Genomic DNA, 17,362 nt, shown 5'->3' on the forward strand with positions numbered 1-17,362 from the left:
GCTCCAGAGTAAATCAATGGGATTTATGTTCGTATGTCATGTAGGGCCAGGTGCTCAGAGACATCTAAGCATCTGAGAACCAGGGTAGATTTTAGTAGCTGAAGATAGGCATTAACCCTTCCTCACGCATGGTTTTTACAGTCTCTGGCATGAAGAGTGGACAATCCTCCCTCAGCGGTCAGGGACCTTCTCTGTGGTGGCTGCCAGCAAGCTTACCTGGCTACAGTGGTCTCTCGAAGATGCTTCATCCATGCGAACTCCTACATCCCAGTTCTTCAACGTGCAGCTAGATGGCAATGTCTCCTTCCACTTTTCGGGTAGGATGGTGAGCTGCCCTGGTGTGTCAGTCCTGGTGAGCCTGTCTCACTAAGCCCCCGGCTAAGGTTGACCATGTCCCCAGAACACCTGAGTCCTGGTGTTTACCAGCTGTCTAGCAAACTCTCTGGCACAAACCAGGTTAAGAGATGCTCGTAAGCTCGTACAAAAATAAGTACTGAAAAGCTCCAAAATAGACTACAGGATTGTAGAGGTTTATAAAGGTACCAGCAGCAGAAACTGAAAAAAAAACCACCCTGGTTTAGGCTGTTCAGTCTAAAATGCCTGTCATTCCATCCTGTTTTGCCGTTGGGAAGCTGAATTTATTTATTAACCAATTATTTACTATCTGGTGCGTGTGATCACAGATGCGGTCCCAGTGTTCCCAGACAGCAGGGTCATTAGTCCCAGGCTCATGGAGGTTGCTGATTTTTATAACTAATCTTCTCCTTCGTGCCTTCCTGGAGTTCTCGGTCAGTGATTCACTCAAGAAGGAATCTTCTTCTCACCAAAAGGCTGATTGCTTCCTCCTGTTTTGCAAATGTAATGTTCTCTGGATGTGGCAAAGTCAGGTTGTTGCCTGCCTAGATGATAGATAAACTGTTATCTAAAGACTCTGAATCTTAAACTGATGAGTAATATAGCATTATTTTTTTGTGCAGTACCCAAACTCTAGCTTGGTAAGATGCTTTGGAGACAAAAACCCAGCTTGGGTTTGGTCCTGGACTGTTCTATTAGAGTTAAAGCACCTGCTTTCTGCTGAGGTCCAAATATATGCAAATACATGATTTTGCAGCTCTGTGCCTTAGGCACTCTGGTTAATTTTATCTCAGTCATCAAGAGCAGCTCCTAATAGAGCATGTTACAGGCGTTTATCCTGTTCCCAGGCCGGGGTTCCTGACCCTGAGTGGGGCTGTGGCAGTTACAGATGGGCTTGCAAGCCTGGCAGAGTTTCAGTTTTATCTGGTGTGTATGTAAATGTTTGGGGTTGCACAATGCTAGGATGCAGGGTTGAAAAACTTAGCAGCCAGAAAGAAATGACAACTGCTAGTATAGACATCTTTGAAAAATCAGCGTATATGTGTATTAATCATTTCTTATAATTCAAAAGTACAAAAACTTCCAGAGGTGCCCTTTTTGGCTTGGTGGGAATGCAGGATGGGAACCAAACTTCGACTGTCTTAACAATTTCCTGCTTTTCTGAAGAGGAGCTTTGGAATTCTGATTCTCTAGTCAGGAGCCAGAGTAGTTCTTATTTCTGTTGATCTGAAGTCAGAAAGATAGAAGTCAAACAACGGTCTCAGATATGAATTTGCAGAAATACCTTTATTTACAAATAGTCATTTAAACTTGGAAGTAACTTTTGTGTCATACATAGACATGTAACTTTTTCTCCTCATAGAAACCAAATGAACTGAGCATGTTTTAAAGTGCCATGTCTGCATTTGATTTATATTGTAATATAAAACCTGCTCCTATACCCAGTACATCCTCTTCCATCAAGGACAATATTAGTACAGTCAATTAACTGGTCTCATTTTAGGTTTTCAGTATAACTTTGTTCAAAATTATTCTGTTCACTAAATCAGCATTAAACACAAAGTGCAGTGTATAATTTGATGACTTTTCATGGACTAGTATTAACAAAGCTTCAGTTCTTTAAAGTCACCAGTAGATCATGGTTTAACTCTTCCTGGTAAAGCATCTATCTATAATTCTATTCCTTTGATTTTTGGCTTCAATTTTAGGGTTTTGTGACAAATAACATTTTATAGACTATTATTTAACTAGTAAAATGTGTGAATATATTAGATGTAGTGATAGATGAGTGTTTGAGAGGCTTTTGTTTGCTTTTTACTAATTGAAGATTGTAATCCAAATTATATTTGCCAGCTGTGTGAAAACAGAAGATGAGAATTTTAGCAAAAATGAAGAAAAAAATGCATTTATACAATGAAGGCTATTCTATCAGCTGACCTCCTTCCACTTTCATTTGCTTCTTTTGCCTTCCTGTTCAAAGAGTCATAGATTTCTGTACTCCTACTGCTTTACAAGTCTACCATGCTTTCATAGAATCATAGAATGGTTTGGGTTGGAAGGGACCTTAAAGATCATCTAGTTCCAACCCCTGCCATGGGCAGGGACACCTTCCACTAGACCAGGTTGCTCCAAGCCCCATCCAACCTGGCCTTGAACACTGCCAGGGATGGAGCATCCACAGGGGCAACCTGTTCCAGTGACACACCACCCTCACAGTAAAGAATTTTTTCCTAATATCTAATCTAAATCTACCCTTCTTCAGTTTCAAGCCGTTAGTCCTCGTCCTATCACTACACTCCCTGATGAAGAGTCCCTCCCCAACTTTCCTGTAGGCCCCCTTTAAATACTGGAAGGCTGCTATAAGGTCTCCAGGTCTCCCCAGAGCCTTGCCTTCTCCAGGCTGAACAACCCCAACTCTCTTCAGCCTGTCCTCATCGGGGAGGTGCTCCAACGCCCTGATCATCTTTGTGGCCCTCCTCTGAACCTGCTCAAGCAGGTCCATGTCTTTCTTATGTTGGGGACCCTGGAGCTGAACACAGTACTCCAGGTGGGGTGTCACAAGAGTGGAGTAGAGGGGCAGAATTACCTCCCTCAGCCTGCTAGCCACACTTCTTTTGATGCAGCCCAGAGTATGATTGGCTTTCTGGGCTGCGAGCGCACATTGCTGGCTCATATTCAGTTTTTCATCCCCTAATACCCCCAAGTCCTTCTCCTCAGGGCTGCTCTCAATCCACTCATTGCCCAGCCTATATTTGTGCTTGGGATTGCCCTGACCCATGTGCAGGACCTTGCACTTGGCCTTGTTGAACTTCCTGAGGTTCGCACAGGCCCACAGCTCAAGCCTGTCAAGGCCCCTCTGGATGGCATCCCTTCCCTCCAGCGTGTCGACTGCACCACACAGCTTGGTGTCATGGGCAAACTTGCTGAGGGTGCGCTCAATCCCACCGTCCATGTCGCCAACAAAGATGTTAAACAGCACTGGTCCCAGTGCCGACACCTGAGGAATGCCACTCATCACTGGTTACGCTTGGACATCGAGCTGTTGACCACAACTCTTTGAGTGCAACCATCCAGCCAGTTCCTTATCCACCGAGTGGTTCATCTGTCAAATCCATGTCTCTCCAGTTTAGAGACAAGGGTGTCATGCGGGACAGTGTCAAACGCTTTGCACAAGTCCAGGCAGATGATGTCCATTGCTCTTCCCTTATCCACCAACACAGTAACCCTGTTGTAGAAGGCCACCAAATTTGTCAGGCACGATTTGCCCTTAGCGAAGCCATGTTGGCTGTCACCAGTCACCTCCTTATTTTCCATTTTCTTATTTAGCATAGTTTCCAGGAGGATCCACTCCATGATCTTGTGCCAGGCACAGAGGTGAGACTGACTGGCCTGTAGTTCCCCAGGTCTTCCTTTTTTCCCCTTTTTAAAAATGGGGGTTGTCTTTCCGCTTTTCCAGTCAGTGGGAACTTCCACAGATTGCTATGACTTCTCAAATATGATGGATAGTGGCTTAGCCACTTAATCTGCCAGTTCCCTCAGGACCCATGGACTTGTGCACCTTCAGGTTCTTTAGATGGTCTTGAACCTGATCTCCTACAGTGAGTGGGTGGTTCTTCATTCCCCCAGTCCCTGCTTTTGCCTTCTACATCTTGGGCGGTGTGGCTGGAACACTTGCCGGTGAAGACTGAGGCAAAAAAGTCATTGAGCACCTCAGCCGTCTCCATGTCCTGAGTAACCAGATCTCCCGTTTCCTTCCAGAGAGGGCCCACATTTTCCCTAGTCTTCCTTTTATCACCAACATACCTGTAGAAGCCTTTCTTGTTGCCCTTGATGTCCCTGGCCAGATTTAATTATGTCAGGGCTTTGTCTTTCCTAACCTGATCCGTGGCTGCTTGGACAATCTCTCTGTATTCCTTCCAGGCTACCTGTCCTTGCTTCCACCCTCTGTAGGCTTCCTTTTTGTGTTTGAGCTTGTCCAGGAGTTTGTCTTTTGATACTAAGGTGCTACAAATGTTAATAATCTTTGAAGTTTGGTGTAGTACTTCTCTAAGAGTGAACATCACTTCTGTTTCTGAAAAGCAGTATATCAGATATTCTGTTCTTTGTTATTATTCTGCAAGGAAAGGATGAATAGGGATACTTCATCTGTTGTGATGTACCCATGGCAGTTTGTGTAGTTGCATAAGGAAGGAAACTGAAGTTGATTTTGTAGTTTCCCATGCAGGAGGGGAACAGGCAGTGGAAAATTTGACACAATGGCTGCAACTTTCCAACCATGGCACTTGCATAATAATGGCTTCATTTTTCCAAGATATTGAGCACCTGTCGCGGTAGAGACGGACACGACAAGTAATAGATCATGCAAAATGGCTACTTTATTGTTCTAACACATCGTTTTATCCCCTTTTTCAGAGTATGTGCTAGTATATGATTGGCTTAGTTAGTAACTAACAATTCATGATTGGTGAGTTTGTCAGGACAGTTCTTCTTATCTATCTTGTTTTCGTACTGGTCTTCTCGGATCTTTCCAGACTTCTCAAGGATATACTACAAGCTGCTCAAGGTCACGCTGTTCTCGAACTGTCAGGAATTCTGTAGACTTGTTGCATCCCCCGACAAGCACCCAAATTTTTTTTGAGTGCTCTTTAAGCAGTGAGTGTCACTGCCTCTGATGGTGATTCCAATTCTGTGTGGGTGTTTAAATTATAAATCTTGAAGCCTAGTTTTAGCACCAGCACTTTGAAAGTCTTCATCCTTTGCTGTTTCTATCTATGCTTGCCTGCTAATATTTTCAAGTGGGTTACAACAGCTGTAGGAAGCAGGAATTGAATGAGAGAGACCACTTGCTTTCCAGCAGACAGTACTCATCTGCTTGAAGGAGAAGGCACATCTGGTTACATCTTCTGGTCTAATTCAGCACTCTCCAGTGCCACTCCAGAAACAAGATGGTTTCACTGTCTATTTAGACATACCTGTAGACATACCTGTAGACATACCTGTAGTAAGCTTCTTGGAGTATTTCCTTAGGAGGCAAGTTAAGCCAGTTCTATGGTCTTTCTGTGCTTGAGAAAATGGTAGAAAATTCTCCTATGGGAAGTGTGCATCCCATATAGGGTCTCATGGCCAGTGGCCGTGACAATGGACAGTGTAGCTGCTGAAAGCAGAGTCTACAGAGAAAGAGCAGATCAGAAGACTTTAAGTGGCAAAGTGGTACTTGTGGATAGGCACAGCTTTACAGGGTTTTGGAAGATGTGGGCTTTGCTGGACTACAGTCTGATCTAACCCTTGCCTAGCTCTACAATGGGGAAAGAGCACAAAATGTGTACAGAGATCCCTCAGGGAAAAGAATGGCCATAAGGAGCTCAGAAAGTCTGTCTCATCTGTAATGATTCTGATCCCTTAAAAATCACCCATGACTCACTAATTGGGAAATATGGTTACAATGAACTTTATTTTAATCTCAGACTGATGCTAAGTGAGACTAATAAATAAACAAATAATCAGAAATAAAGGGAATTGCATAGAGATAAAACTGATGTTACAGTAGATTTCCAACTCCTAGCAGCTGTGCTTAAGGCTTTCTGAAGGCTGTTTATCCAAATAGGTTTCTCATTCCACTACAACTTCTAGTGAAACTGCTAAAAAAGATCTTGTTAGCAACTTTAGCATCAAACTAGAATGTAGACATTTGAGCATCAGCAAAAGGGAGAACAGCACAACATATATTAAGTACAAACCAAAATGCGAGATGTTGATATCAATGTATTGTAGAAATACAATGCAATTCTGTCTTGCAGGAGAAATATTGCTGAACTTCATTCTCCTTCCTTTTGTGACCTGCTGTCTGAAAATGGATTGAGAATTAAAGCATTAAGCACCTTATGTAGTTTGAATGTTTTTCCAAGAAGCTTTACGGGCATACTTTCAGTACAGCAAGCACAGCAGTAATCTCTCTTCTGATTGCTGGGAACCAAGCCACAGGCTCTCAAGTAAAGATGATTTGACTTGCTAACTTCCTAACACACACAGTAGCAGGACCAAGTTGTATACCCTCCTCACACTTTCTAATAAGCACTTCTTCAGTCTCACTGCGGTTGATAAACAATGCAAACATAATACAAAATTGGCTTTGAACTTTCCTTGTGCTTCAGTTGCTCAGGCACAACATACATTTTGCATATCCATTTGGAAGTTAAATTTGTCTGGGCTATCACAGAAACAAACACACACATTTCCTAGGCAGGGAAGACCACAGCAGGACAGAGAGAGTTTGCTGTTGAGCCTCTGCCTGCCTCTGCCTGATCCAGTAATGCTCAATTACTAGGGTCTGATGTTGGACCATCTGTTGGGTTGCCTGCCTGTTCACTTGCTTGCTTTCTGTTGCGCCGCCCTGGAGCAAATCAGTTATGGGAACAGCTATTTACAAGCTGTCATGCAAAATAAAGTTTCAGGTGAAGAAAACCCAAACATCAGGTAGGAACTATTCACATAAAATGAATATATTGAAGTCTTACAGTTCACCCTCGTGAAGGCAGGATAGGAGTTGTGTTGATTTAATGTAATTGTAAAATTTGCTAAGTTATTTTTTTCTATTACTCTAGTCAAGCCATTGTTGCAATAGAATAATAAATAATAAGGTGTTACATTATGTCTCAGTAGTTGACAATGAAATTTTTAAAGGATATTATTTGTTTAATAAATGCATACCTACTTTGCATTTCCTAATGATGCAGGATGATTATGCATACTCAGTGTGCATTGATGGATCACTTTCATAAGTAACTTCAGTGTACAGGACAGTCTGAGCATTAGTAAAATAAACCTGTTAGCTTTTCTAAATGTCAGTGAATGCTTTTATCAACCATACCCAGTTAAAGACCCCAGATCTTTCAATTCAAAGGTCAGCATACATTTCAGACCACATCAGGAAACAACACCTGGTTCTGACTGCTTTCCAAGCAGAAATAATATGGCAATCCACAGTCAGATGACCAAAACAGTCTTTCCAGAATAATCCCTACTTATTGGACTCATGGCAATTTTGGGAGTGGTCCAGTAAAGGATTACCAGAAAAAGATATTATTTTTCATTTGATGCTACCTGGACCTTTGTGAAATATTGTATGCCATGAATGGAATAAAATAATGTGTTCAAAGCTAAAACACATAGGAAAAAAGGCTTAAATATTACTGTTCTAGAAAAAAAATCATTCTTTTTTCTTGTCTGACTCATTAAACTTACAATCAGTATGTTAAAATGTAGTTTATGAGAGAATGAGTTTCAAAGATGAAGCTTTTACATTTTTTGCAATTATGCCTATAATAGCCAGGTGGAAATTATGGGCTTGTCTTACAAATGACATTATGGCCTCACAATTAAAATGAATGTAAATGACAAACAAAACAGCATTGAGAGATAATGTTTCCTAACTTAATTAGTAATCCGGTTTCAGAACACTGTTTAGCTAACAGATTTTTTCCTAATATTATTTGTGAAAATGCATCTTTAGAATCGGTGCGTGCTCGGTATATATGTTTGTGTTATCATAGAAAGCTGGGGAATTAGTGAAGCCTGGTTTCCTACAGATTTGTGCGCCATTTCCCTCACCATGGAGGTGATGTGCGGTAGCTGATTGTCCAGACGTTACCAGACAATGGCGTAACGGCTGAGTTTTGCCTGCCTTGCCCTGAGTATGCATACTAGTTTGGGTCTCCCTCCTTTAGCCAGGAGATAATTTTCATAAAACTCATTATGAACTTACTTAATTAGCTTTTAGACCATTTGTGGTTGAAATTGGTCAGCTCTCTTGGTAGTTCAGGGAAGAATAGAAGGGTAGATGTACAGTGCAATCTCATAAGCTTTTTTTCTTAAGAACAAGATAATTCAACGTGCAAAGAACTCAGAAATTAAGAAAAATAAGGAATTTAAGTATTACTTTCATTTGACCTTCTTTTGTCTATACACTACAATGTCATTTTTAATTAAGTGCTCCCATCCCGGTTTTCCCATGGAGCTGCCCTGCTCCCTCATCTGATGAACGACTCCAAATTTTATTTAATCCTGTCAGGTATGGGTGAGGCTTTCCAACTACATCTTACGGGGTCCCTTCTCAAATACAAAATTATTCTCAAGGGCTCCACAAACGCAAGTGTCCTTTCTTCTCCAGAACTCTTCCATGAGGTGCATGAGTCGTCTGAAAAATAATCCCAGCTGCATAAGCATAAAACAGAGCCCTTGAAAAACCTCATTTGGATTAAAAGCATAGTTTTCCCTGACTTCAGCTGCAGTTGTGAATGCTCCATGTTTCCTGCAAATCGGATGAAGTAGCTCAAACGTGGCACCCAGGAGAAATTGGGCAGCAACTGGAGAAAGTCTGGCATGACTTGCCAGCATCACACAAGGGTGCAGGTACAGCTATCATTTCTCCTGGGCACCACACAGCTGCCTTAACCATCCTTTTTTCCCCCTGTAGTCTTCTGCCTATTTTGCTTCATGTTTTCCAAATTCTGCATTAAATACAGTAGTGGTTTTAGAGAGTTAGAGCCTTTTTTTTGGTGTTTTGATTTATACTGCAAGAGGGTCCTTCTTGCCCCACAATTAGCTGGAAGCTACTTGCTGGTGTCTCAAGAGGATTGTGACTTGAGACATACTATTGTTATATAGTCAGTCTGGTTTAAGATCAGAAGCATCCTAGTTATCTGATCCCGAGTGCTGATCCAGGATGGACTTACTCTGCTTGGTCACTGGTGTTGGAAAAGTTTTGACTGGTTAAATTTGTATTGACAGACTTTGTGCAAAATAAAATACATTTAATCTTCCCTTAATGCAAGTATAGTATAAATTCTGTATCAGGCACAGAAATGTGATTGAATGTTTACACTTCATCCACATTATAATTTTTACTTTTGGATGATCTACAGGTACAGGGGTCTTGCATTAAAGATCCAGTCCCTAGCCAAGAAGAGTAGCATTTCAGTGAAAACTCTGCTGCCTTGCCCCATAACACTGGTGATGAGTATGGATTGGAAATGGGAACCTTCAAGAATTTATTCTTTGGGATCTGTAATGGAAATCTAATCAAACATGAGGGAAACAGATTTTTGAGAGGCTGATAAGGGAACAAAAAAAAGCCCATCCAGAATTCAGCTTTTGCTATAAACCTGGAAAGTATAAAGCTTTGTAACAAGAAAATATTTTCAAGTGTAGTTTAGTTAGGGAAAATGAAAGCATGTCGACCAAAATTCATTCTTGAAAATGGCTGAATTGTTTTAGCTGAAATGTTCTAAAACAAACAGCATGATGTTCCCCAGCATGGAAACTTGAAGTACAGGTGGTTGCTCTTTGGCAAAATTATAAACAATTTAAAACCTAAAAATAGAATGTGACATTCAGTGCTGACAAAGGTGGTATCATGAACTCTGCCCAACTGACATAGAAAAAGAGCAAATGCAACAAGGCTTTAGAGCAAATACAGGTTGTTTTTGCAAATACTGTTAAAGTGATTCTCTCTTTGAGATTAGAGGCCATATGAATCATCTGATTTCTCACTAGAGATGGGGCCATCTGTCTCTGTTATCATGAACTTACATTTCTAGTAGCCATCTTAGCTGACTTCGCTAGCCAGCAAGTGAAATTTCTGAATTGTTCCTGAGGGCAACTTTGTGATTTACCAGGTTAATTACAGGTTCAGATAAGCTTCTCATTCTATTTTCAATATTCCTGTGCATGTTCTTCAGAGAACCTAGAGCTTAAAACACATAAAACCATGTAGCAGTAATTGTAGGTGGGTAGAATTTTTTTATCTCTAAATCATGAACGTTGTGTCTTTTCTGAGAATCTCCTTTCATGCTTACATTATAACAGCCAATACCTAGTTTGTGGCACAGACCTTTTGCAAAAACATCTCAGCAAGGCAGTCCCGATCTAACTAGCGAACTGCATCACTGCAGCCATGTCAGTGTGACACTGGGAGGTGTGCCACACTGTCACCTTTGCTCCAGTGCATTTACATCTCCAATAATATGTAACCATTACTATCTTTATGTATAGACGGGGAGACTCAGTCGAGAGGTGGTAGTTTCTCTGAGGTCACGTAGCAAATGAGGATGTGTCTCTCTCCTAGGTTCTGCCTGCAGCAACTTCATTTCTAAACACCACTTCTATTTCTTTTTTCTTTCTGGTGTCTGTGTGCGTTTTTCAGATTGCAAGTACACCTGCCATGCTCACTGCAGAGATCTGGTGCACCTGGGCTGCCGGCGGAATGGAAAATTAATGGACTGCCTCGCTCCACATGACACCTTAGATCCATCTTACAACAACGGTCAGGTAATAGATCTCGTGTCCATGTAATTACTGCTTTCTCTTGTCAGCTCTGTAGTGAAGTGTGTCCTGTCTGCCTCACCCGGCTGCTCAGGAAGAATGTCTCACTTAGGTATGGCCCGCAAAACTAAATTTCCCACCCAGTGCTGTGATTTTACAGTATGGCTGGGTCAAGCTGCAACTGGCTGCTGCCAGCTGGGTCGCTCCTGCTCCAATTAGTTTTCAGCTAAACTGGCTGAAAAGTAGTCCCACAAAAGGATATTTCTCCTGTTGGTTTGGGTCACTGTGGGGTCAGAGCAGACACATATAGCAGCAGATGAGAACATGAGGACAGAGCTCCTCTTCAGATAGAGTCAGCTATACCATGAAAACAGCTCACAAAGTGAGCTTGATGACTGACCCAGGTGCCCTGTGCTGCTGGGTGTAGTGCCACAGGGAGGCAAATAAAACTAAGGGCTTGGCTATTTGTGACTGCTGAAGAATCTACTGGGTTTGGTGTTAATCCCCCGTTTGTCATCAAATCCCTTTTAGGGTAATTTCAAATTTCCTCACCTGGATTCCCCAGCAGCTTCAATGGGTCACAGTGTGCCTCCTCATTTCCTTCCTTAAACCACCACAGAGCGTCACTCCTTGTGTTTCACCCTCGACATCAGGGCCTTTCTGTTTGTTCAGGGAACACAGCAAAGCAGCACATTTCTGCTGACAGAGCTGGGGGTCCTCTGAGAAGGAGGTTCATACAGTGATAATGGGCCTGGTAGACATTTAGTGCTGTGGTAAAGGTTGTATTGTACTAATTAGTTCATTCCTCTTTGCATTTGCAGATACATTTACCTTCCAGCCTCCATAAAAGTCCACCCAAACTTAATTGGATGTTAAGCCCTGGAACATTTACACCTAACCAGTAGAAATTTCTGAGAGGGCACCAAAATTTCTCTGTGCCCTTTTGTTGAGCTTGCTGTGCATGCTCCAGATCAACACTGAATTTTCTCTGCAAGTGCAACATTTATTTGGTAGGGGAGATGCTTGCTCCAGGCACCCAAACTGTGACTGGGGACACAGTGTCTCTCGTGAGCTCCTCAGGACTTGCTGTTGGGAAGAGCGAAGGGGAATAACTCAGATGCTGAAAGGAAGGGTAGCAAAGGTGGGGAGGAGAAAGGACATGGCAATGCAAGTTTTGAAAGTGTGAGTGACTATCAGCAAGAAAATACCTCAGGACCAGAAAGAGAAGGCCATTAAAAACCCTTTGTACTCAAAAAGGCATGTACAGTTTGGCCATGAAAGATGTAAGAAAGAGCTAGTGCTGTCTTGGATAAAGTGGCTATGAATACTGAGCAAGGAAGCTGTTTCTTGTTGTTTGATCTTTACATTACTCAGGGAAGCCAAGCATTTGTTTGTGCACAACAAGATTGCATCAAAGAAGTACTGGGTTTTTGCTACTGATTCCCTCCTCTGGGAAGAAGTTACAATTTGGCTGGTTGCTGTGGATGACAGTTGTTGCAAATCTCCATTTTCCTCACTAGCTGTCTGGGCCAGTGTGTGTCTGACAACTGATACACGTAAGATGAGGACTCAAATGCTATTTTCGGCATCCATCATCCATTGGTTTTGAAGCAACGATCATTTATGTGCACAAAACGTAATGGTCTCAGCACCACTTGCTTTCCTTTACAGAGCTGCTTGTGTTGTACCACAGTATTTGCTAACGTAAGCTTCAGATACTTGGCACAGAACAGTCCCCAGCGAGAAGCAAACTGATAAATGTTCCAGTGATGCCTGCTTTTGCTTTATCTACATCGTGACTTTGAAAATTACATGGTATGCAAACCCAGTTAATTTTGTATGCGCTATGCTAGTAAAATGCATAGCTGCAAAGACCATGTGTGTATTCGGGGATGTCTCACCCATACTGTGAGCACTGACTTACTTAAAATATGAAGGGATTTTGCAGAACTACTTGAACTGTATAGTATTTATATAGAGGAGTGACTTGCTAACAAGCCTTAGTCCTGGGCTTTGTGCATTTTCTTCCTACTGGGATAACCATTTTGTTTTGAAGTGCAATTTTTTTTGATTAAACAAAATAATTTTATGTGGGCAAAGCACTAGTTTGAAGTTGTTATACTGGCATTTGCTGGTACAGCTTAGATCTTTTCTTGTAAAAGGTCGCGGCACCTTTATACTTGTGTAACTTCCTCCACACAGGGAAATGATTCCTCTGAGCATGATGGTAGATAAATGCTTTGAGACCTAACTCTGTACAGCCTAAGACCATTTTAGACCGGTCAGGCAATGTGAATATATCTCCTACTTGATCCAGGTGATACAAACTGCACTTCTTCCTGCTGCAATGACCTTGTGGCGACCTGAGTGCAGCAGAGCTTGCTGCTGGGCTGTAGTTCCCCGTCCTGGGTGCTCGTTCGCGCCTGTACACTGTTGCATGTTCCCCCTTGCCCTGCCACTCCCAGTAGTGCCAGTACTGCTGCTTTTGGACAATGTTGTTTTAGCATGTCAGGGAAATGTTGTGGTTTCTAATGTTTGCTCTTGCAAAGCCCAATCAGATCTTTAGTTTGCAACACAGCTTGTGAACAGTGCTGTCAGCACAACAGGGGCTGGGTGTCGTGGAACACCTTTCACTCCAAATAACCCTGAACAAACATCTTGTTCAACCACAGTTTGAGAATCTGGGTTTAGGATTTCCCTTATGGGAGAGAGGAATTTCTTACAGGCTCTTAACTGCTAATTTTGCAAAAGGATTCAACAGATTTCTGAGGAACTTCCATCCTGTGCAGTTCTGCCAGCGACTGGAGCACTTTGGTACACCCATGAGGGGTCACATAGTCTCAGAATCTGGAATAGGCACACACTGCTTGACTTTGTTAACAAATCATTGGAGCTCAAAAGGCCTGAACTTTGAGCTCCTTTGTGTGTGTATGTGTGTGTATACATGCACACACATATATACTTCATTATAAAAAGGTCTAGGAAATTCCATTACATTTTGCTATTTTGGGAGATCACTAAGGCTGCAGGTTTAAATATTTGTAAACAAAACTCACAATTTCAAACATACTGCAAGTACCTGATGGCAGAAATATATGGCTCAAGTGAAAAGGGGATGGTGTTTTGCTAATTGTGTGGCCTTAAATGTTTGCCTCCTGAAAAGGCTTCCTATAGAGATTAAAGAAGAAATGATGGATATAGGTTCTCTGTGATCTTGCAACAGAGCACTCGGAAAGAGCTGTGGAAAGAGCTGCCAGTTTCTTCCAGGAACAAACAGAGGAGGATGAATAGAACCCCCTTCCAGCAGTCCTCTCCTGCACCACCACACTGCCCATTACAGGAGCAACACCTTCTGACTGACACTGCCAAGGGCTTCTCAAAGTCTAAGAAGTATCAAAGCCATTCCGTGGACTTTGATTTTTTTTCCTATTTTTTTTTTTTACCCCAGAGGGATCAAAATGTTAGAATTTCTTATGTATGAGTCACAGATACAATTTCTTGTCTCCTTCAAGATGGCATGCCTTCCCAAAGAGGTCTCACTGCACTCAAATTTTCCCAAAGACAGAGAGTGGTCAGAGATGAGGTTTGTACAAGACCTGAGGCACTTGGTAAATTATAGAAAGGTATATAGGCTGTCCCACATAGCTTGGATAATAACACCCCCCAGATCGCTTCAAAATGCATGAATCTCTTGTGGAGAAGACTGAGACGATCTCACAGTGCACATACAGAAACTTCTGGACCTCATGAGCACTGAGGTTACCATGTAAATATAACTGGAACTGAAAGTAGTTTCAGTTCTTCCTATTCAGAGGTGAGGTAATTTGACATCTCTTTTCAAAAATAACCCCTTCAGGAAAAAATTTACAACACAGAAAAAAATATCATGATGGAGATGTGTACAGCTTTTGATTAATAATGAAAGCTACTGTTGAGCTATTGATTGCTCTCCTCTACTAACTCTTGATAGTGGCATGTACTCTGTACAACGGGCATGGTTTTTATGGCTTGTGTATTTCAAATCTCTGTTAAACCTGGTTATGCTGGTAGTAGTTGAAAGGAAAAGAGGAAAACTGAATTACGTTTCTTTTGGCAGGTGGAGCATGATTTCATTTTTGCCAGTGACTGGGGAAATTTTTAAACAAAAGCTGAAGCTAATTTCAGTTCTAATTGTGTATATTGCTCAGGCTACTTTTAGGGAAATCCAGTTGGCAAAAATAAAAGCCTTGAAAGATTACATAAACTAGAAATTAGTCCCAAGCTTTCAAAAAATAATTTGAGAGTATCCACAACAGTTCTTGGAGCACTACTGTCTGCAGCCTTCCTTCACAGGGGTATTATTAATAATGGGCTTTAAATTACGAATTAATTGCAACATTTTTAAGAAGTCTAATTTATTATATCAGTTATTTGGACTTATTTAGTATTCTCTGACATAGGCATCATGAAACAGTCTGTCAGGTTTGCTAGAGCAGACTGAATAAATGCTTGGGCCAATGGTGATTAAGGCAGTAGCTGAATATTGCAAGTAGGATGAATCCAAAAGACACATTTAAATAAGGAGGGCTTTTTAAAATGAAAAGTGAATCTTAAAGCCCAATAAGTAAAGACTGGATGAGGCATGTGGTGAAGGGACCTGTATCATCATACCACCAAATAACATAATACTAGAATTAATATTTTAACAAAGTGAGCTTCAGCTTATTGGCACCTGGTAGGAATTTTCAGCACATAGAAGCAATCAGGGTCATGTTGTTACACCACTATGGTTTTTAAACACTATTTAAAAGCTACACATTTTGATCAGTAAATCTATCTATAAACTTTTTTTCTTAAGTTGGAAGTTGGGGTTGTTGGAGTTTTTTTCCATTTAAAATACTTGGATAATATACAGGCCTGACCTTTCAAACAGAAAGGTAGGAAACTCCCTGCTTAAAGAACACATTGCTGGAACCCAGAGATCATTTATCAGTTGTTTAGCAACCAGATCAACTCCAGTCAAACAGCTCTGATTTTCTAGTTACGTAGAAGAAGCAGACAAGGCTTCAAATTGCAGACAAGATACTGCTATTAGACAAGGGGAACATTTAAAATGCACTTTTGATTTTTGCACAGTTACGTGTTTTCATAGTCAAGAGGTTTGTATAGTAGAAAATGATATGTTTCCCTAGTAATGTGGCCAGCTTCAACCTTTTTGTCAGCTGTCATTATAACATCAATGTTCTTCTTCCACCATTTATTTCTAATAAAGACTATTCTTACCACACACATTTTTCCACAATCCTTTCCAGTTCCTGCGGTCAGTGTTGTGCCGGGTGTAAGATGTAAAGTACCAACTGCAATTTTTATTGTGGCAGTTTTCTTCCTAATTCAAAGTTACCAGTATCTTCCCAGTATTTCTGCAGGCTCAGTGGAGCACGGATGATCATGTTACAAATTTAATACAAGTACTATAGGCTTGCACATCCTGTGCATTCCAGGTGGTTCTCTGATATTTAACTAGCATTGCCTAATCTTGTTGGAGAAAAAGTTCAAGGAGAACTGGTCCTCTAAAATGTTAAGTTTTATGTGTTGTGTAGGTGATACAGCATGATATAGCTGCACACTGATGTGAGGGGTGGCCAGGCTCTGCCTGAGCAAGTAGTGGGGGGGGCTGGCAACAAGCCAGGATCCTGAGAGTTGGGCTTGTGATAGTTTGCAGCCAAGAGATCAGAGCACAGTTTCTTTCTTATCTTTAGGGTAGATTTTCAACATGCAGATCAGGACAATGATCACTAGGACGATTGGCTTTGATGGGGTGTATGCAGCCAAATGGCTGTTGGCTGCCTGCATCAAAACGTGCATGCTTGGAGAGGGGTATTTTGCTGTTATATGTTGTACATCATGATTGTACGTGGAAGTTGCCCAGTTGCTGGGTGATAAATCACTAGCTCTGATAGCATCTTGAGTGCCTTACTCACCTCTCAAAACAGGCAAAGAAAATGAGCATTGGCTGCAAACGTGGTAAGTGGGGGGTGAACGCTGGCCCCTGCGATTCTTGTCCCAGTGCAATCCTAACAGTGGCTTTTCTCAAAAGTCCATGTGCTGTAGATGACAGATGGACAACTAAAATTCACCTGTTAGAGATAGGCTGGTAAACTAGATGACAGTGGCTTTTATTCCCTCCTTCACAGGCTGCCTGTTATTTACTTTATATCCATAAAACACCTCGACCTAAATGGAATTACCAGCAGCCATGTCAGGTCTGTCCTGATCCATTAATCCACAGGGGTAACTGGTTTCCAAGCAGGACAAGGGGCAAAGAAATATTTAATATCATGCACTTTCTAGTGCCTATATTCACGAGGCTGATTTTATTTTGCATGTGTTCAGGAAGGTTGCTGGGCTGGCCATGACTGCAGACTACTTAATTCACCCCACTGAGAACTGCCGCAAGCAAATAACAAGATGGCAGCGAGAGTTAATAGAAGAGAAAGTCAGAACTGTTGTGAAACTCGCATCCCATTTTCTCATCCAGATTGCCTAAAATATTCTTGGAGCTTCACACTGTCTGTCTTTTTTTTTTTTTTTTTTTTTTTTACAGTATTGGGCTTCTTTTGTTGACTTATGGTGTTAGCAGCTGTTGGAAATGTACAGAGAAGAGATTGCTGCTGCCTTTTGACTCACTGCAGGAAGGGCATGATGCAAA

At 41.6% G+C, this 17,362-nt stretch overlaps 1 protein-coding gene across 1 annotated transcript in view; it reads left to right on the forward strand.

Moving 5' to 3' along the window:
* The window catches only part of RASSF3 (Ras association domain family member 3), a 99,470-nt gene that overhangs the window by 11,176 nt on the left and 70,932 nt on the right, over positions 1-17,362 (forward strand). Inside the window, exon 2 of the mRNA XM_049791991.1 lies at positions 10,556-10,680. Coding sequence (XP_049647948.1) covers positions 10,556-10,680 — 125 coding nt within the window. The remainder of the gene's footprint in view (positions 1-10,555; positions 10,681-17,362) is intronic.

Source organism: Accipiter gentilis, chromosome 34, assembly GCF_929443795.1.
Source record: "Accipiter gentilis chromosome 34, bAccGen1.1, whole genome shotgun sequence".
In the NCBI taxonomy this organism is placed as follows: Eukaryota; Metazoa; Chordata; class Aves; order Accipitriformes; family Accipitridae; genus Astur; species Astur gentilis.